The following is an 18,889-nucleotide window of genomic DNA, read 5'->3' on the forward strand; positions in this document are numbered from 1 at the left end:
AATGGCAAAGTAAACATCCAAGCTTGGCCTGAATATCAGGAAACCCGCGAGATGCCGGGCGGCCCCGCTTATCCTGGCGCATCCATGCCTTCTTTTGGACCGGGCCGGCGTCGTCCGAGCCACGCGCAAGTGCAATTTTAACTCTGCATATATGGCTAATATGGATAGTTTAAGTTGACTTTGCGCCTAAACAGTAAAACCTAATTGCCAGCCCCTGTCCAATGAGTGGCTGGTGCAATTGTGATCATGTCCGAGGGATCGGATTTAATTGATAGCTCAGGCTTCGATGAACACACTGTTGGATACGCCACCTTAGTTGAAGCAGCAAATTACCTGAATTAAGAATATTTTGTGCAAACAATCCGGACAAATCCGGTTATTGCCGATGTAATATTGCGATACGCTGTTGGACAATTGCGCGACGCTGGTCAACTATTCTCGTCCAGCCGAACTTCGCTTTATCAATATGTTGCGATATCGACAGTTGACACGTAGATGCACCGCAGATATTGTTTTAGTCCGACTAAAGGAGTTTTACATCGACAGCGGAATGTTAAATCCATTATATAGAATGAATGTAAGCCTGCTGGTAGGGTGGAGGCGTTAGGGCAGTCCGGTTCCCCCGCTGAGACAGGAGTTTAACTGTCGGTCAATACACGACAGTGAATACCATAGGCGATCAAAAGCAAGTTAGTCAATTAAATCCTATGTAAATATAAATATCAAGCAGTCCCAATAGATATCGACATTCGAAATGTCTTTTGCGCGTCAATCCGGTCCGCGCGATCGCGATCGACTGAACGTGACAGAGACGATGTCGATGATATCATGATTAGTTCAGCGTTAGCCATATCAGACTATCCGGAACATCCGTGAACTATCGTAATTTCTGTGCAGTGCACATACTTTTTACTAAGCTTTTCAATGGCATTTAAAAAGCAGCAATTGTAAATGTTTTACATTGTAGAACGTGGATCGGAAAGAGTGGGCGCTGGTGCCGGTGCTCTTATAAATCCAGTGCGCTAGCCTAGAACTGATTGTTCACTGGTTCAATAATCTTCGGCCGCCGCCCAATCGTCAAGACCACCAACTCCCGCCTGGTCATCACCGAGTTCTCTCCCCTCCCTTCCGATCCACTCAATCTCCCAGAAGAATCTCGCAATGGCTGATACTATCATCACTGCCGCAAAGGCGTCCGAGACTGGGTATGTGTGCACTCTTCTGATCGGTCCCAACTTTACACGCAGCCTGTTCGGTGACGGACGGCCATCCTCCGTCTGATCGATAGGCGCGGTTGTGAGCCACATCACCTCAATTCACCTGCTGATGACTTCTGACTGTTCGACGATTACATCGAAAAATATGCAGAGCATTCGCCTGTTAATTGAGTGTGCCAGACGTGACTGGTCCGGCACATCCAACGATCCTTTGGCTGACAGAGTCTAGTGCCGTCCCATTGCCCCCGGACTCGATCATTGTTGTCCTTGGAGCGTCTGGAGATCTTGCCAAAAAGAAGACAGTAAGTGCTGACGTCGTGGCTGCGTGCATGCGGTTGCTGATCGAGATAGTACCCCGCCTTGTTTGGTCTATACCGTTATGGACTCTTGCCGAAGAATGTCAAGATCGTCGGCTACGCCCGCACAAAGATGGACGATGCAGACTACAAGAAGCGTATATCGTCATATATTAAGACCCCTACCGAGACCACCGAGACTCAGTTGACGGAGTTCCTGGCAATGACTTCGTACGTGTCTGGACAGTACGACCAGGATGATGGCTTCATTGCCTTGACAAAGCACATGGAGGAACTCGAAGGCGATGTTGAGGAGCGCCACCGCCTATTCTACATGGCTCTCCCGCCTAACGTGTTCACTCCCGTCGCCCAGCATCTCAAGAAGAACTGCTACCCCAAGTCTGGCGGTGCCAGAATCATCATTGAAAAGCCATTCGGCCACGATCTGGCGAGCTCACGAGAGTTGCAGACAGCCCTTCAGCCTATTTGGACTGAAGACGAGATTTTCCGTATCGACCACTATCTCGGCAAAGAGATGGTCAAGAACATTTTGATTTTGCGGTTTGGCAACGAGTTCTTTGGCGCTGCCTGGAACAAGAACCACGTTTCGTCCGTCCAGATCACTTTCAAGGAGCCGTTTGGCACCGAGGGCCGTGGTGGTTACTTCGATCAGTTTGGTATCATTCGGGACGTTATGCAGAACCATTTGCTCCAGGTCCTCACCATGATCGCCATGGAGCGACCTGTGTCGTTCTCTGCCGAGGACATTCGAGACGAGAAGGTCCGGGTACTACGGGCCATGCCAATCATTGATCCCAAGAATGTCGTCATCGGCCAGTACGATAAGTCGCTCGACGGAACCAAGCCCGGATACCAAGACGACGATACCGTCCCCAAGGGCTCGCGCTGCCCAACCTTCGCCGCCATTGTCATGCACATCAAGAACGACCGATGGGATGGCGTTCCGTTCATTCTCAAGGCTGGCAAGGCGCTTGACGGAGCCAAGGTCGAGGTCCGAGTTCAGTTCAAGGACGTCACTTCCGGCATTTTCAAGGATATACCCCGAAACGAGCTTGTGCTGCGAATTCAGCCCGACGAGTCCGTCTACCTGAAAATGAACACCAAGCTGCCCGGCTTGACCATGAAGACCTCTGTCACCGAGCTTGACCTGACGTACAAGCGCCGGTTCTCGGACCTTAAGATCCCGGAGGCGTATGAGGCACTCATCCTCGACGCGATCAACGGCGACCACTCTAACTTTGTTCGCGACGACGAGCTGGATGCGTCGTGGAAGATTTTCACTCCCCTCCTGCACTACCTTGACGAGAACACCGATATTGTGCCAGCCCGGTATCCATATGGCTCGCGAGGGCCCGCTTTCCTCGATGACTTCCTTGCGTCGTACGGGTACGCGCGTGAGCAGGAGGGCATGTATCAGTGGCCGACGACCAAGGTCAACGGCAATTTGTAAAAGGCAGTCGAAAACGGGGTAGGAAGTAAGCGTAAACTGGACCGTTTGGATTTGCCGTGTCTGGGGCTTGAACTGAGTGATGAAACTATTGGTTAACTTGTTTTGTTTTTGTATATGCTCAAGTTTCTTTTTGTTACGTTCTAAATAATGAAATGAAATGTGTCACCATATATTTTTATTCCGCTTATTTGCCCTCGCTCACATACAAAAAGGTTAAAAGTGACGGACATGCCCCGGAGGCAATAGCAGGGTCTTTTCCAATATAGTTCTACCAATTTTGACTAGTCTTAAAGCAGCAGCCAGCGCAAGAATCGCGATAACTGAATCATCGCCGATTGACAGTCCACAGCAGCAGTATTAGTACAAGGAATCAGTTTCAACCGTTCGAAAACGTCACATGCGCTTTTACTTTTCGTGTTTCTATCCCAACCAAGAATTTTTTTTAAGCAGCAATCTCATGGCCCCGTCGTCGCATGTTATCTTTGACAACGTCTTCGAGCTCGTAGATATATCCCGTGTCCCACCAATCGGAACCTCGGATCTTCGCAAGCGACGGCGGTTTATAATCTCCAGGCAGTCCAGCCGTCAAGTGGGCACAATCATCATCGTCACCACCAGCGATAATGATCCTCAAATCCGGCTCGGCCCCGACAATCTGGTTGTCCATTTTTCGATCAGACCCGCGATACTCGCGCAATGGTTTCGTCAGTAGTGTCCCGCTCGTCGTCGTCGTCGTCGTCTTGCGCGGATTCAACTTCCGACGGGACCGAGAAACCACAGAGCAGATCCGGTGTTTGCCTGCGCGTGCGGGAAAGGCCAGGCGTGGATATTGGCCGTGTTGTGTCGCGGCTTGCGACGCAAACCACGGTGGGACAAAGTCCCGGGTTGGAGAATCGCCAGGCAGGCGCGCCGGTGGCAGAAGTGTCCATGAGTCAACAGACGCGCCGGATGAGTAGTTTGCGAGCAGGTAATGATACTGAATCTTGGCCTTTTCGCTTGCGCGATCTGGAATCGGTTCGCCTGTCGAGACAACAACGTTAGACAAAACGTCTGTCTCCAGTATGCTCACTTCTACTTCGCCATGTCGAGCTTGTGCATCAGAATTCAACTCGTCACAAGGCGTACATGTAGGCCATCCGGTAATCGATTTCCAATTAGGCGTCGCCAAGATCCGATGGTGCCCAATTGCCGCGGCGGCATCCTTATCTGACATTGGCAATAGTCTCGGTTCATTGATATCGACGTATACGTTTGCCTCATCTTGATTCGTCATTTCGGTAAACCCGCTCTGATCTGGTTTCGAGGCAAACGCTTCGGCGTCGGTGACAGGAGCCGCGTCGTCTCGTGCTTTGACGGGCTTCGAGAAGCGCGGCGGCCAGCTAGTAATCGATAGCTGTTGCTCTACCATTCTACCGTCATGAAACGTAATATGGCGCACTTCCCAAATGTGGAGAACAATGTGCGCCGAGAACGATCGGGAGCGATGGGCGGGGGCCGCCAGGCAAAGTGAGCCGCCAGACTGGGAATTGGGTAGAAGCCAGCACAGCGTCGTCGAACTGAGCTCGAAGACTGAGCTCGCAGACTGAGCTCGCAGACTGAGCTCGCAGACTGAGCGGATTCAAGCAAGAGTCATCCATATTGCGTAAATTTCCTATATATAATACATCGTTTGTCACTAGCGCATAGTGGCTACAGGATCGCATAATACGAAACTACAGAACCCTTAATTATATGCCCATTGCAGCGAAATCAGCGTGGCCAACATGAGCTGCCACATAAGATACACTATCATACAAAATATCGTATCAATATCGTCCATATCGGGCACTGTAGTATTTCTCAGCTCCGTTCTCGCTCGTCCCAATCCAAGCTACAATCGCGTGCGGTCGCTGTCGGGAAAGAAATATTCCCGGCCGTACATTAGCGCGTTGCCACAGGCCCATGTGCTCAGAAATGCGGGCCAGGGACGGAACTGCGTTAGTCCTCTTTTGCCGTTCGCGAGCAGGTACATGATACTCCATGCTATGTATGGTCTTGCGTCAATGTCTATCTGCCTTATGGTCCGTGATTGAATGACAACATACCGGATGTGAAGCCCGCACCGTTGATGACGTCGTTGTCGTTAATTATGTAGCCTGTCAAGATTAGCACGAAAGATTTTGCACACGTAAGATGGAGGTGGTGGGGGCATACCGCCAAAGGCAATAACGCTGCCAAAGAAAACGCAGCTTAGTGGTCGGGGAAGGTACATCTTGACGCTACTCGCTCGCGGCACTGTCCCAAATACTTTACAGGAAATGTTACCATCTCCAGACACATACAGAAATATAGACGACGAAAGGATAACGTACGGGAGGCGGAGAATGCCCAGGCCGGATAGGGCGTGACCGCGAACCGGGACACAGTCTGACCGAGATCAGATCGGGTGACAGGAATATCGTCGTCGTTTTCCGCTGATGCCATACTCTCCAAATCAAATCCTGATTTTGATAGATTTGTATTACAAAATGGTGCGAGCAAGCGACACACGAGGTGGGTGAAGGAGAAGAGTCGTGTGCGCGGCGACCACATGCGGGGAACGACAATGCGGCGTTCGATGACGTCGTGTCGGTGTCCGCGTGGACCTTGACATTAGGAAGACGTTGACCAAATAAATTACATACAAACAAACAAATCCGGGACTCCTTAACCGCAACTGAAGCACAAATATTTACATCAGCTTCCTAACAACTGCTCACACATATAATTCACCGGTCCGAGCCCGATCTTTGGTCTCGCGCTCATTGCGCGCATCATTCGTCGACTCGCGCTCCTCCTGCAACCGCCCCTCCTCCTCGTCAAGAAATCCTTCAATGTCCGGCGGCGCAACCTGCATCTGCACGCTCGGTGCACCGTTCAAATAACGCAACTGCTCAAGCACCCGCGCACGCACGCCTTCCAAGTATTTCCTTGTATTCCGGTTGTCGACTTTTCCCGCCAGGTTCGGATGCAGACTGAAGTCCGGGCCAAAGTAGTTCAGGAACGGGATCTCGGCCGGAAGCCGGGGATCGAGGTCGACGTTGAGCAGGACTGACGTCTCGTATGCCCAGGCACGGGATACGTTCCGTGGCGTGTATCCGCCGCCGCCGACGACCATCATTGGCAGGCCGAATGACTTGACATATCTCACGCATTCGCCGTGGGCCCGGATGTTGAGGTTAAAGCATCCGAGACGGTCGCACCCTAACGAGTCCGCGCCGCATTGCAGGACGATGGCGGTTGGTCTGTAGGTGTTTATGACCGGCTCGACTATGCTTTGAAACAGCTGGATGTACGAAAAGTCGTCGATGCCGTCCCGGAGCGGCACGTTGAGAGAGTGGTGGGTGCCCAGGCCCGTGCCGATTTCCTCAAAATTGCCAGTGCCAGGGAAAAACTCGCCGTTGTATTTGTGGAACGAAAGCGTCATGACGCGGTCGGTCGAATAGAATGCCTCTTGGACGCCGTCGCCGTGGTGGAGGTCAATGTCGATGTAGAGCACGCGGGGATGATATCGCAGCAAATTGAGTATTCCCAGCACGATGTCGTTCACATAGCAGAAACCCGACGCCTCAAACTTCTTGGCGTGGTGCAGACCGCCTGACCAGTTTATGGCGATGTCAGACTGGCCTGCGATCAGTTTCCTCGACGCGTCAAGCGACCCGCCCGCGTAGATGGTGCAGTAATCGTAAATGCCGTCGAAAATCGGACAGTCGTCGCCAATGTTGAATTTCGACCACACGCTCTCGAACTCGTTCTTGTTTTCTGGCGTAACGCGTTGCAGGAAATCGATGTAGTCTTCAGAGTGGAACTGTAGGATTTCTTCTTCTGTCGCCGGCCGGGTCTTGTAGAAATCCATTTTGTCGTGAAGGCCGTAGCCGAGGACGAGGTGGTCCGTCAGCATCAACCGAAACGGTTTCATCGGATGCCGAGTGCCCTGGGTCGTTAATGGCTGAACCGATTAGTCGACATTAAAGCGTCACTTACGAAATGATACCGACTGACGTCGTCATTGTTGTGGTACGAGACCTGAATGATAAATGTGTTAGCATTCTCCCACACAGCCGCACGATGCGGTGGCGGTGTGCGCCGCCGCGCCACACCGAGACGATGCCGAATGCGAATGTCGACAAGATATCGCAATGCAGACGAAATAAGTGAGCATAGCCAATAAAAGTGTCAAACGGTTAGTCATATAGTATAACCGGCGAATGGTGGCCGGCGGTGGTGGGTCTCGACCAGAGTGTGTTCACGACGGGGATAAAAACAAAATAATAAAAATAGGCAACTTACTTTCAGACCATAGTTGTCGCCTGAGAGAGGTAGATAGGCCGGCGTATTTCTGGTCGCCTTTGTGTCGAGGAAAAAAGTGGGCGCTGCGTCGGCTCGCCAAGTCGTGACGACCATTTTGCAATGTGATGATAAAAAAAAGTGGCGTTGGAGGGGGGTTGTTAGAATACGAATGTCGTGGCGGGTAAAATTAGGAGTGCTTGGATTTCGAATGGTGTGGCTCCGAACACACGGTGAAATTGGCTGATGTCAGATGTAGAAATGTAACTGAAGCGCAGTTTTCTAGAAAACAATTGTAAGTCCGCCGGATCTAGATCGACAAAACCAGGTGCCGACGAGATCTCCCAAGAAACTCTGAGAATGCGGTGTATTTGCTGTTTAAATTCTGCGCGGAGACAGAAGTAGTTGAAGCAGACGTGGCGCGACTTGACTTGAATCCGTCGTGCTTACCAGAACAGGCCGAGTACGCAATGACTATGCGAATGCAAATTTAAAGATGGCAGAAAAAGGTGGAAATCGGCAGAGGGAAAGTCAGTAAGCAGGGAGGCAATTCATCTTTGGCATTGGCTTTCGCCGTCACCAAACCTTATTTCAGGTTGCCGCGGTTCTTCGTCATCGATGCAACAGCAACTCCATGTCGGCTTCGGTTTGAGCCAGCATAATCTGCCATATTCGACTACATCCCGCGGTCCACTGTTCATGCGTGCGATTCAGTCAGCCTCATCGCTGGCGACTGATCTCTCGGACTTTCTCCAGACTGTGAGATCACACGCAGTGCGCTTAACTGACTTTGCACCGATGCTACCGTAGCAATTCTTTCTCACTGCGCGGAACATGTCAGCAATTTTTGACAACCTACATGATTCTACGGGTTTATGCGGTCAAGTCTGTTTTTTGTTCGACCAGTGGTCTTGCGCGCAACACCGTCAACTCATACGGCCAGGATCTGGCTCGGTTAGTATCTGCGATTGAAATAGACACAGACTGTGGACAGGCTGCCAACTGATCGATTCTTGATTCAACTAAGGACGTCGGCTCTGCCATCACCATCATAAACTCTGTCTGCATCACAGCCGGCTATGTTGGTCCAAACTCAGACTTGGCCGGGACGCTAACGGCCGACGGTCTGAAAAAGCCATGGGCGCGCCCTGGATGCGTCCGCAATCGGTTGAGGACGAATCCGGCCACTGAGTCGCCAGGTCAGGGCTCTGCGTACACAAACTCTGTCTTGCCGCCATCCGGAATTGGCAAGAGGGCATGCATGCACTATTCTGGAACCTGATTCGGCTGGACGCGGATCGGCGGCACGCACCGTCCTGTAGACCTGTCACTGTAATTGGTAGTATTGAATGACTATATTGTACGCGATTACAATCATTACATGCATCATCAATTGATGAATAAATATTGCAGTCGCGAATAGCTAGACTGGATTTGGGAATGAGGACGTGGATATATGTCAGTGATGACGAATGAGACTAGCCAGACTCAGTGCTGCTTGTCTGCCGATAGACGATAGACGTACTCGGTTGCTAGACATATGTTGAACGCAATCTATGGAGATGACATTGCAATTGCTCTCGTACTCGTGAAGTGCGGCTGCGGAAATTCAGAGTGGGCGATAATTGATTACGATCCGAGCGATACGAGCGGCTTCGTGTTCGTGTTGCGCCGGATTTGGATTTGAAGGCGTTGTTACTCGACAGCAAACCGGCCCACGTGCAGACTCGTTCGGCGCAAATACGAAACCCGAAAGATATCGCAGACTCGAACCAACCGGGCAATCGTTGTTATCGACTTATCGTAGATTGTCCCGACTCGGTTCGTGGCCGCATAAGCTTCCGCACTATCTGGCCGCCGCGGAGATTGTTGCCAGGCCAGCTCCGGGAAGACCTGTGTCCGCGTGCGCGATATCCGGTCCCCGTCCTCATTCGCGGTGGCTATAAAGTCGCCGGCTAGCCGCCTGTTCCTGCTCTTGTTTCCATATACCATACTCCTCACTCCTCGCCCAACAACCTCAATATATCAATCAAAATGAACTGTGATTGCGGATGCGGAAACACCTGCTCGTGCGGATCTTGCAAGTGCGGATCGGTCGGTATCCTTGTTGGCTGGTTGTCGACGACATTACATGTTCGTGTCTAACTCTGTTGTTACAGTCCTAAGCGGGTGTCTTTGCTTAACAACATATACTTTTCCATACTCTGGAATATGAAGACGTCGCGTTAAAACAGTCTTGTTACTGGTGTGGAAATGCTCTGTGTGCTACGGAGTGGTATGGTTTGCGTGTTGGTTGTGTATCGATTGTTTTCTAACGACCTCACAGCACTGCTCGAGTAACGGACTGGATGGATTCATGTTTGCATTAGATATAGTGTGCGTAGTAGATTGGTTATAATAGATATTTTCTAATACTTGTCATGACCTTGTTGTCTGCCGTCTGCTGATAAACACTGCGCCACTGTTCATTTCAATTAATCATAATTGGAATTAATACACGCTGGTGCTCACATGGCCCGTTTCGACGATCATCTGGTCTAGCGAACCCAGTGGCTTGCTGTGGCTCATGCGCCTTGACTCGTCCGTCCTCGGGTGGCGCTGCGGCGGGCGAGCCGATGCGCCCAAGTCAAAACCTCCTCCCGAGGATTTTTTGCCAAATCCTTTTGCCTACTCATACCATTTCCTTATTCTACTGCTCCATATTCTAAATAGCCCGGCTCCAGAACTGGCAAAATCTTCAGTCAAGTCTCGAATCAGATCGTATTCACATCGATCCACATCGAATCAACTAACCAGCAATGATATCTCCGTACGACGTTGACGACGCAGGTACGAATTATCACACTTTATTACCAAAGTCTCGGTCTAATGAATAGCTAGTTCTCTCGTACAGGTTCTACGAAAAGAAGAATGTTGCGATCCTAGGCTGCCCTTTCAACGGTACGTCCGTCCTTGTGCTAACCCAGTCTACTAACTGATCGGGGGGGTTTGGCTAACTCAAACCAAGGCGGCCAGGCAAGAACCGGCGTCGAAACCGGCCCTCTCCACGTCCTTGAGCATGGACTCGAGCAACAGCTGCAATCGCTTGACTGGACAATCACGAGCTGCAAGAACCTCACGTTCGTTCCGCCAACTTCGGACCAGGACGAGGGCAAGCTCAAGCGGCCGCGGTTCGTGTCCGAGTCGACCCACAAGGTCGCGACCGAGGTCGCAAACATCATCAAGTCCGGCGCGTTCCCGCTCACGATCGGCGGCGACCACTCGCTGGCCATCGGCACCGTCTCGGGCGTGTTCTCGCAGTTCCCGGACGCGTGCCTGGTCTGGATCGACGCCCACGCCGACATCAACACGCCACAGTCGACGCCGTCGGGTAACATCCACGGCTGTCCGGTCTCGTTCGTCATGGGCCTCGCCGACCCGTGCCCGCCCCAGTTTGCCTGGGTCAAGCCGCTGCTCAAGGCCAACAAGCTCGCCTACATCGGCCTGCGCGACGTCGACTCGGGCGAGCGCGAGATTTTGAAGAAGCACAACATCGCCGCCTACTCGATGCACCACGTCGACAGGTTCGGCATCGGCAAGGTCGTCGAGATGGCGCTGGCCAGGGTCAATCCCGACGGCAAGTCGCCGATCCACTTGTCGCTCGACATTGACGCGCTTGATCCCGAGCACGCGCCCGCCACCGGCACGCCTGTGCGCGGCGGCCTGACGCTCAGAGAGGCGTGCTACGTATGCGAGGCTCTGGCAGAGACCGGCAACTTGGTCAGCATGGACATTATGGAGTGCAACCCTGTTCTCGGCGTCGACGAGCGCAGCGTGACATCGACCATCTCGGCCGCCTGCAGTCTCGTGCGATGCGCCATGGGCGAGACGTTACTCTGAGGTTTTGTCTACTTATGTTTTGAATTAATTGTATCTATAATTGATTTGATCCTCCGTATTTGCAATACCCCCCCAAACATACACACTTTGTCGGTGCGGCAAATCTCGCTCTTTTAAACGAGATGCGATGCTATTAATCTAAGAATAAGGTTATCATCCCATGTCGGCTCGCTCGCTTGCCCGTCCCAGTCCGCCCCAGTCCGCCCGCAAGCCGTCGTGGAGCCCCTTGTCGATCGTTTCTTGTCGGTTCTGGATCTTATCAGGATCGACGTCGTCTTCCGACCCAGTCAAGCTAGTGCCCCTCCGTGCATGCTGCCCTAATTCGCTGGCAGTGTAAAAAGTCCCGCGGCTCTACCAACGAATAACAAACGATAGTATTATGAAGGACACTGTCGGGGATTATTACCGCTCTCGAGAGTAAACCAGCCGGCGCTCGTCGATGACGTCACTCGCGGACAACGCAGCGGCGGCGCGATTTGTGCCAGCACTCGACCGGGGAACGGTGGCTAAACACGACCGCCTGCCAATCATACTGATGTTCATCCCTGGCCTGACTCGTAAATTGCCACCACGCGAACCATGCGCGAACTCGCTGGCAGATTCTTGGCCTTCAACATATAAGTTTCGTCCCACCCGGCCTTGCTCCCCATTGTCAAAAGTAATCGACCAGCCCAGTCCGAATTTGTCTGAACGCTACTTCACTACAACTACAAAGCATCACAATGTCCGGCTGCTCCTGTGGATCGTCTTGCTCATGTGCCCCTTGCACGTGCGGATCTGACAAGCGCGAGCTGGTTAACACGATGGCCGGCGGCTGCGGCTGCCAGGGCGGCTGCTCTTGCGCTACCTGCACGTGCGGATCTGACAAGGTATGTGCAAACTTACAATCAGATCGACGAACCTGACGGTGTTGCTAACATTGTGTGCAGAAGTGAATTTGTTCGTCGATACAGTTATAACGTCGTCACTGGAGTCGCCGAACAATCATTCGTTGACAGCGTCAATCTATTAGTACATATATTACACATCTTTGGGGGCGGGGTTTAGCACGGTGTTTGGAGGATGAATTCTGGTTTGCATGCTTGTGATGTGATGAGTCCTGGGGTTTGTTTTGTCTTGTCAAAGGTTGTCATGGTCATGAACTTGGAATACATAGTTGTCTTAAGCCAGAACCAGGGTCAGGCCTGTTAATGGTATTACCCTTACTTAGTATCCACGAACTGACTACATGTACAGTAGTACCTGCGGGCGGAGGCGAGGTTGACTCACTGCCCAGGTCTGCCTGGCCGTCCCGGCGCCACGGTGCGGTGATGAACAGGGGTGATATGGCGGTGCTAAACGAACTTGCGCACGAGGGGCAGCCCATAGACCCGGCCCGAACAATAACCGGCCCTTCGTGGTCGCCGTCTTCTACACGACTTTCAACCCTGACCCTAACTGACTGGCGGGAGACAAAGGACGGAATTGTAGAATGATTTAGGTAGATCAAGACTACTATCGCAAAAGCGGAGAAAATGATCCATAGAACTATGCGTTCGATAATGTCCAGTATAAGTGCTTCCGTTTCGCTGCTAAACTTTATTATCTAGGGTATGGATGCGCCTTGGGTTTGGGCCGGCTACCAAGGCAAAATATCCACCCAATGTTTCGAGCCGCCTTCACAGCTCTGTTCCTAACTGTATGACACTTGTTGCAGAATAGTACAGGATGGAGAGATGGTCCCTTGTCTCCGTCTGCATTGCGTCGTGCGTAGATATGAATTACGGCCCTAGCACATTCAAACTGGTTAGAAGGAAGAACACAAACTCGTCGCTTCCGAGTTACCCACCTGTTGCCTCCCTCGTCTGCTATTGAAATTGTTCCCCACCCTCATCATCTTCCTAGGCCAAGACCTGTCCCCTCTCTGCTCCTCGCTGTGTTTGGAGCAGACTCGACTCGTTCGAAACTCGTCGACCGGCACCACAGTGACATACCGCCGAAGATGCTTGCGCAACTTCTTAACCGGACCAGCTCTTACAGCTAGATGGACAAGAGAGGGGTTGTTGGAACTCGCAAGATAGTCGTTAGACCTTGTTGCGTTCCAAGAGGTATTAACAGGGGCTATTTATGTACATGTTCAATGCCTACAATACCCGATACCCCTCTTGAGTGAATGACTGTATTTTCTCTGTAGCTAATCTTTAAGAAGTCAAGATTTGCATGAACTGCTGAACATAGCAGTAACTACGTGTGAAAATACAATCATTCTACTATACTCTCTACGTGAGCTTACCATTCGGGCAAGCACGTCACTCAGCAGATAAGAATAAACGATGGCGGCATTGCGTTCAGGAGAAAGCGCGAATGAGGAAACGCTCCGGATTCCCTAAACCGCAATCGCAGTCATTGAAAGATTGCTGTCCAAAGGCGTCTTCAAGCGGTAGTTACCGACAGATGTCGGGTAAGGGCTATTTGCATCTGCCTTTTTTTCACTTCTTAACGCCTAGCGTCCCGCGTATGAACTGGTAAAGGCAAGATATACTGCTTGCGTAGATAACTTGAATATTGAATATTAGGTTGTGATACACTAGAAGTACAAATGAGACCACATGCAGCCAACAGCAGGCAATTTGTTATTCTTTGTTGCCATGACGACTTCCCCGGTCACTTTCAAAACCGTCACCTTATCACGCCGGTGGTCAGAGTCCAGATGATCTATACCTTCACCACCGACGCTTTCACCATAGACTACCTACCGAGCCCCTGTGTTCTTCTCTAGCCAGAATGGACGTCGACTACGGCGAGGGACCGTCGTCACGATCGCGATACTCCACCAGGCTTTCGGGAACGATCACCGCGACACGTGCCCATAGCCCTCCTGCCACCGATGAAACCTTAGCACCACCAGCTAAAAAGGACATAAAATGGCGAACAGCGGACACGGAAACGTCCGGGATGTCTACTCCTTCAGCACAAACTGCAATTATGGCGGAAAATTCTCCGACGCGTCCTGAAGAAGACCAATATCAGCATGCGCTAGACTTTCTGGCCGTCAACGAGCCAGAGCAATGTCTTCGCGTGCAACTGCCTATCGAAAAGTACGAAGAGCTGCAGCGTCATGCCCAAAGCTTGTACGGTGAAAAAAAGTAAGAACTGGGATGTTAAATGATCAGTGAGTAACGGACTGACAGATATCCGTATGTTGACTATTGCCCCGACACTTCAACGGTAATAATCTATACTGCCCCTTCGTCACTTCATGGACTGGTCTCCGCACACTTGCAGACCAAAATCTATTATGCTGCGGCTGTCGAACTTGAACGGCACAATATGCCAGAACTCGCCCGGAGGTTGAAGGCTTATGGGGAATCGTCCGATAGACCAAGGTTTGGTGGATACAACAGAAGAGTCTCCAAAACTCCAGACGGCGGTCTACTTTATTCATTCAATAATAAAAAGGTGTTGGCTCTCGTTATTGAAACAGGACTGACAGAAGACTACCAGAAACTGCAGAATGATATTAGACTGTGGTTACACGGCATGCACTGCCGCACCGGAATGCTTATCTGCCTTGAAGAAGAACCAAAGTTCAAGAGCCCTCGAAAGAGAAGGAGGCTTACTCGTGAAAACTTCGACGACTTTGACAGAGTCATGGCAGAAACATCGAACGAAACTCCGTTTGGTCCATTCGTCTACGACAACCACACCTGGTTCGGAAAGCTTGCGTCGGTGTGCGTTGAAGTACATAGGCGCGTTGATGCTAGCGGAGACAGTCAGGTCGAGCCAACCGTGAGTAATCAAACAACATGACATGCTGGCGTCTACTAATCAACTCCATAGTGGCTTGTCCGCGATGGGACGTTCGGCATCCGCAGTGAGGCAGTTGACTTCGGGCTCACACTCGGAGACTTATTTCCAGAGGACGAATCTGATGTCGCCGACGTCAGATCTGTCGCTGTAAGATTAAGCACACAGGACATCAAAGAATTACTGGTCGACGGAGCAGAGCGGACGGCATCATATCGTTTCCAGGCTTAAACCTGTGTGACGAGCAGGTTACCTTATCAAAATATAAGATTAAGTACTGACAAAATCAAAGAATAAAGAATTGGTGGTGTCTAGTGCAAGCCGGACCGCAACCGCCATTTCCACTGTTTGACGAGACAAAACGACTTTTTTTAAGCAAATATCTTTTAAAATGGCTACTGTGGCGTACCCGCTTCAGGGTCAGGGACTCTGGAACAGCTAAGAAATCTAAATTACCGTCAGACACTCGTAAATTCATTTTTATTTATCGTCGCGTCGCGTCGCGTTGGGAAGTTGATAAGACATCAGCGCACACTTATCTTCAGTTCAGAAGATAAGCTACAGAGAAAACGATAACAATCAGTAGAGCAGGATAACGGCTTGAAGGCATTGAGCTTCGAGTCCAGCTTCAAATTTCTCACCGCCAACGCGTATATTGCGCCAGTATGACCTGGTCGAAGTTTTAGCTTGCGTGTTTATTCAACCTGACAATCCGCCACTTATGCATATGTACTTTGCCAACGCAGCTGATTCTCGCATTTGCCCACCGTGGTTCGAGAACAGCTTAATATCCCATTTCTCCCCAATGCACCTGCCACCACCGCCGAGTATAGTACAGAAACAAAACCATGCAAACCCCGAGAACAATTCACTAAGCATCCAAATCCAAACGCTCTAGCAGTCCATCAATCAGATCAAGTTCCGCATTGTACTGCCGCTCGTAATTGGTAATCTTGCGCCATGGTCCTTCCTGGACTTTACCCGTCACGGGATCCATGTCGTCCTCGAATATGATGCCGTACTTCTGGGCCAGGTAGAACCGAATGTCGTCAATCAGTTCAATCGTATCGGTCTCGTCTCGCGACCGAATCCGCTGGGCGCTCTCGAGGACGATATCGGCAAAGTCGTCCTGAACAATGAAATGCGCCAAATTGTCGGCAAAATACTTGGCGGCAAATCGTTCGAGCCGGTCCATTCGTGTCGCCCAGCCTGCCCGCAAGATGTCGTAGATGTTGGCGTACAGCGGCGTCGCGTGTTTGCCGACTGTCGGGTCCGATATCGCGGTCTCGTCGTCCTCGTCGGTCGAGTGGGTTAGCGCGACCGACGCTAAACTCTTTAGTTTGTCGACCAGGAGCAAGTCGGCGCAGTAAAGAACGTCGAGTGCAATCGCACCTGGGATATCGACCCGGTCCGTGTAGAGATATCGGAGGACGATGTCCGCGACTTGTCTTGACGCACTCAGAGCAACGATCGGCAACGTCTTCTTGCCGTCTTGGTCTTCCAAGTCAGATACCGAGTATCCTCCTTCCGCGAACGAAGATGTGAACATGGTCATGTAGTATTCCGATCGAATCAGCATCGCTCTGTGGGTGGGATAGAGCACAACCATCTCGCCCTCGTCATCTTCGACACTCAGCAAGATGTCGGCCGTGCTTTCTACCGGCACAGTGCAAAAACTCTCTTTGCGAGCCAAAAATTCATCTTTTGGCACCTCCGTTCGGGCGCTAATCACGTCGTTCTGGACGAACCTTTCAAAATCGGCCTGAGCTCGCCGCATGTCGTCTTGGCGATGCTCGCGCTTCCGCCGGAAGCTCTCTTCTGCTTTCAGGTTCTCGAGTGTGGAAATCAGGTCTGGCAGGTCGAGCTTACGGGCGACTTGGGCAGTTCGGTCGTTGAGTTCCATGCTGCCGATCGCAATATCGACACTGTACAGATACTTTACGACAATATCAAACGCACGAGGATCCATCGACGATGACAGTTTGACTAGCTTCTTGGAACGCCATCGTCCCGCTAGGTTCTCTCGGAAATACGTGCTTCGCGCAGTTAATATAAACCTGTGCATATGGAACTGCCGCGATTCAGCCGGCGCAGAACCGACAGAAGTCGTGGACGGAGGTTTGGTGGACGAAGAGAAAATGACGTCCGTCGTCGACGGTTCTATTTTGCTTAGCAGAGACGCGATGTGTGCTGCGAACGGTTGGATGGCGTCAACAGCCTTGGAGATATCGAATTTGAGAAGGAGGGACCGGATATTATCCGTCAACGCCCCATAGAGACACCGTTCGCCTTGGAATGTATCACGGTCACATATGGCTCCGTGCTCGAGGAGATATTTCACGACTTCTTCGTGGCCACACAGGCTGGCAAGAATGAGAGGCGTGTAGTCGAATTCATCAATTGCGTTGACCTGGCAGAACGTCAGCCTCCGGTTCAGCACCTCACCTCCACAATACATACGTCAACACCAAAAGACACCATATTGTCGACCTGTTCCAGATCACCTGCCCGACAGGATTCACAGAGCTCATGGAATCGAGCCTTGTCCTGTTGCGACGGCAAGTCATCGACGGTATTGGCTCGCGTCCCATCTTCCCGCCACAATCGTGAAATGAGCTTATGCTTAGACTCCAACGGCAAGTCTTCAACAATAATCTGTTGCCTAATCGTTAATATCCTAAACTTGTGCCCCTCGGAGATACGCTCACCTCAACCTGGGGAAATGGCACAAACCCGTCCTCCATGTTAACGCGTTCTATAAACTCTTCGTCCATGTCGTCACGGATTCAGCTATTGTAACTTTTACGTCTATCTTATGTCTATCACAGCTTTGGGAATTGACATGGTTGAGTCGCCATCATGACGTTTATCGGTCGAGTACGAGACCCGCGAATTTCACAGCATTCAATCGGGCACACAGTAGTAAATAATAGTGTCATAGGGGGTAAACAGATATTTCGTAAATATCAAAGGTGAAGCTTGCTGGATTTCCTTGAGAAGGCTAAACGATCTTGTCATCTGTCGCAGCGGTCACCAAACAACAAGACGTTTAAGACTGCTTCAGAAGTCCACTCATTGATGTAAGAAATAATTGAAAGCCAAAGCTGTCGCATCGGATCAGCCGCTTAGGCACTTTTGTTGACATGTGTAATGACTCGCGAGAATACTCAGTTGCTGAAGGAATTCAATAGAATGGAGCATCCCGAATGCAGTATGACGCAAATCAAGACGTTCCTTGAGACAGTCGATCTGGAGCGTTCGTGCGATTCAGGCATGTATTCTGTGAGTAACGGAATTTTGATCGTAACTTTGATTTCGTGGGCGATAATCGATCGGTTTCCAGCCGCTTGCGTCCACGCAACTGTCTCCAAAGGGGATATAATTTTGCGGACAAGACAATTGCTTGATTTGGAAGCAAGGATGCTTCGACATTTTAGCAGGCCGACGGCGTTGTAGATAGTCACAGAATATATAGTTTGCTAGTTAAAATTTATTTGATAAGTGATCTAACTACAGAGAAATTTCGTCGCCCTGTCTCTGATGGTAATACTACTAACTAGACGCTAAATGTGGTCGTATGAATTGGAGAACGCGACTTTCACATGACAATAACCGTCAAGCGTCACACGTCTCTGGGATCACGTCAATGCGCTCTCGAGATATTCGGCGACGCCGGCATTGGCGCTGATTGCGCGAATCGCGGCTCAGGTGCACGAACGCCATCGGTGGCCAGGATCTCGTCTCAACTCCAATCGCAGTTGCCTAAGCGCGACTGCGAAATATCAATCTGCCGTACCCATATATCACTGTGGTCATATATGACTTTGGCAAATAAGTAGCAGATAGGATATTTCGACATAGATGCTACTTGGAACTTGATGTATTATATGCTACTTGCAACCTCGGAGGTACTGTGCGGTGATATTTCGCAACCG

The 18,889-nt window shown here is 50.9% G+C and overlaps 7 protein-coding genes across 7 annotated transcripts; 3 read left to right on the forward strand and 4 right to left on the reverse strand.

Moving 5' to 3' along the window:
• Nucleotides 1–1,161: 1,161 nt before the first annotated feature.
• Nucleotides 1,162–2,984, forward strand: POJ06DRAFT_203083 (glucose-6-phosphate dehydrogenase; the record flags this gene model as incomplete). The annotated part of the gene is made up of 3 exons (XM_056185304.1): nucleotides 1,162–1,205; nucleotides 1,447–1,519; nucleotides 1,569–2,984. The coding sequence occupies 3 exons, from the start codon at nucleotides 1,162–1,164 to the stop codon at nucleotides 2,982–2,984; spliced, it is 1,533 nt and encodes a 510-aa protein (XP_056040460.1).
• A 171-nt stretch (nucleotides 2,985–3,155) lies between these two features.
• POJ06DRAFT_262245 (uncharacterized protein) lies at nucleotides 3,156–4,598 on the reverse strand. The gene has a single exon (XM_056188724.1). It carries the CDS (start codon nucleotides 4,390–4,392, stop codon nucleotides 3,427–3,429), a length of 966 nt encoding a protein of 321 aa, XP_056040461.1. The 5' UTR covers nucleotides 4,393–4,598; the 3' UTR covers nucleotides 3,156–3,426.
• Nucleotides 4,599–4,607: 9 nt separating this feature from the next.
• POJ06DRAFT_262246 (uncharacterized protein) lies at nucleotides 4,608–5,522 on the reverse strand. Its single transcript, XM_056188725.1, has 4 exons — nucleotides 5,336–5,522; nucleotides 5,178–5,270; nucleotides 5,069–5,119; nucleotides 4,608–5,006 (listed from the first exon to the last, which is right to left on the reverse strand). The coding sequence occupies exons 1-4, from the start codon at nucleotides 5,445–5,447 to the stop codon at nucleotides 4,855–4,857; spliced, it is 408 nt and encodes a 135-aa protein (XP_056040462.1). The 5' UTR covers nucleotides 5,448–5,522; the 3' UTR covers nucleotides 4,608–4,854.
• A 114-nt stretch (nucleotides 5,523–5,636) lies between these two features.
• Nucleotides 5,637–7,784, reverse strand: POJ06DRAFT_37873 (uncharacterized protein). Its single transcript, XM_056190953.1, has 3 exons — nucleotides 7,293–7,784; nucleotides 6,987–7,028; nucleotides 5,637–6,936 (listed from the first exon to the last, which is right to left on the reverse strand). Exons 1-3 carry the CDS (start codon nucleotides 7,404–7,406, stop codon nucleotides 5,719–5,721), a joined length of 1,374 nt encoding a protein of 457 aa, XP_056040463.1. The 5' UTR covers nucleotides 7,407–7,784; the 3' UTR covers nucleotides 5,637–5,718.
• Nucleotides 7,785–9,714: 1,930 nt separating this feature from the next.
• On the forward strand, nucleotides 9,715–11,224 carry POJ06DRAFT_262256 (uncharacterized protein). The gene is made up of 3 exons (XM_056188726.1): nucleotides 9,715–10,118; nucleotides 10,170–10,229; nucleotides 10,297–11,224. The coding sequence occupies exons 1-3, from the start codon at nucleotides 10,088–10,090 to the stop codon at nucleotides 11,166–11,168; spliced, it is 963 nt and encodes a 320-aa protein (XP_056040464.1). The 5' UTR covers nucleotides 9,715–10,087; the 3' UTR covers nucleotides 11,169–11,224.
• A 2,547-nt stretch (nucleotides 11,225–13,771) lies between these two features.
• Nucleotides 13,772–15,405, forward strand: POJ06DRAFT_278529 (uncharacterized protein). Its single transcript, XM_056189747.1, has 3 exons — nucleotides 13,772–14,293; nucleotides 14,339–14,936; nucleotides 14,988–15,405. The coding sequence occupies exons 1-3, from the start codon at nucleotides 13,932–13,934 to the stop codon at nucleotides 15,183–15,185; spliced, it is 1,158 nt and encodes a 385-aa protein (XP_056040465.1). The 5' UTR covers nucleotides 13,772–13,931; the 3' UTR covers nucleotides 15,186–15,405.
• Nucleotides 15,406–15,410: 5 nt separating this feature from the next.
• POJ06DRAFT_262261 (uncharacterized protein) lies at nucleotides 15,411–17,777 on the reverse strand. The gene is made up of 3 exons (XM_056188727.1): nucleotides 17,663–17,777; nucleotides 17,415–17,609; nucleotides 15,411–17,364 (listed from the first exon to the last, which is right to left on the reverse strand). The coding sequence occupies exons 1-3, from the start codon at nucleotides 17,726–17,728 to the stop codon at nucleotides 15,826–15,828; spliced, it is 1,800 nt and encodes a 599-aa protein (XP_056040466.1). The 5' UTR covers nucleotides 17,729–17,777; the 3' UTR covers nucleotides 15,411–15,825.
• Nucleotides 17,778–18,889: the final 1,112 nt, after the last annotated feature.

The sequence above is a fragment of the Lipomyces tetrasporus genome (genome assembly GCF_029532465.1).
Source record: "Lipomyces tetrasporus strain NRRL Y-64009 chromosome Unknown POJ06scaffold_12, whole genome shotgun sequence".
Lineage (NCBI taxonomy): Eukaryota > Fungi > Ascomycota > Lipomycetes > Lipomycetales > Lipomycetaceae > Lipomyces > Lipomyces tetrasporus.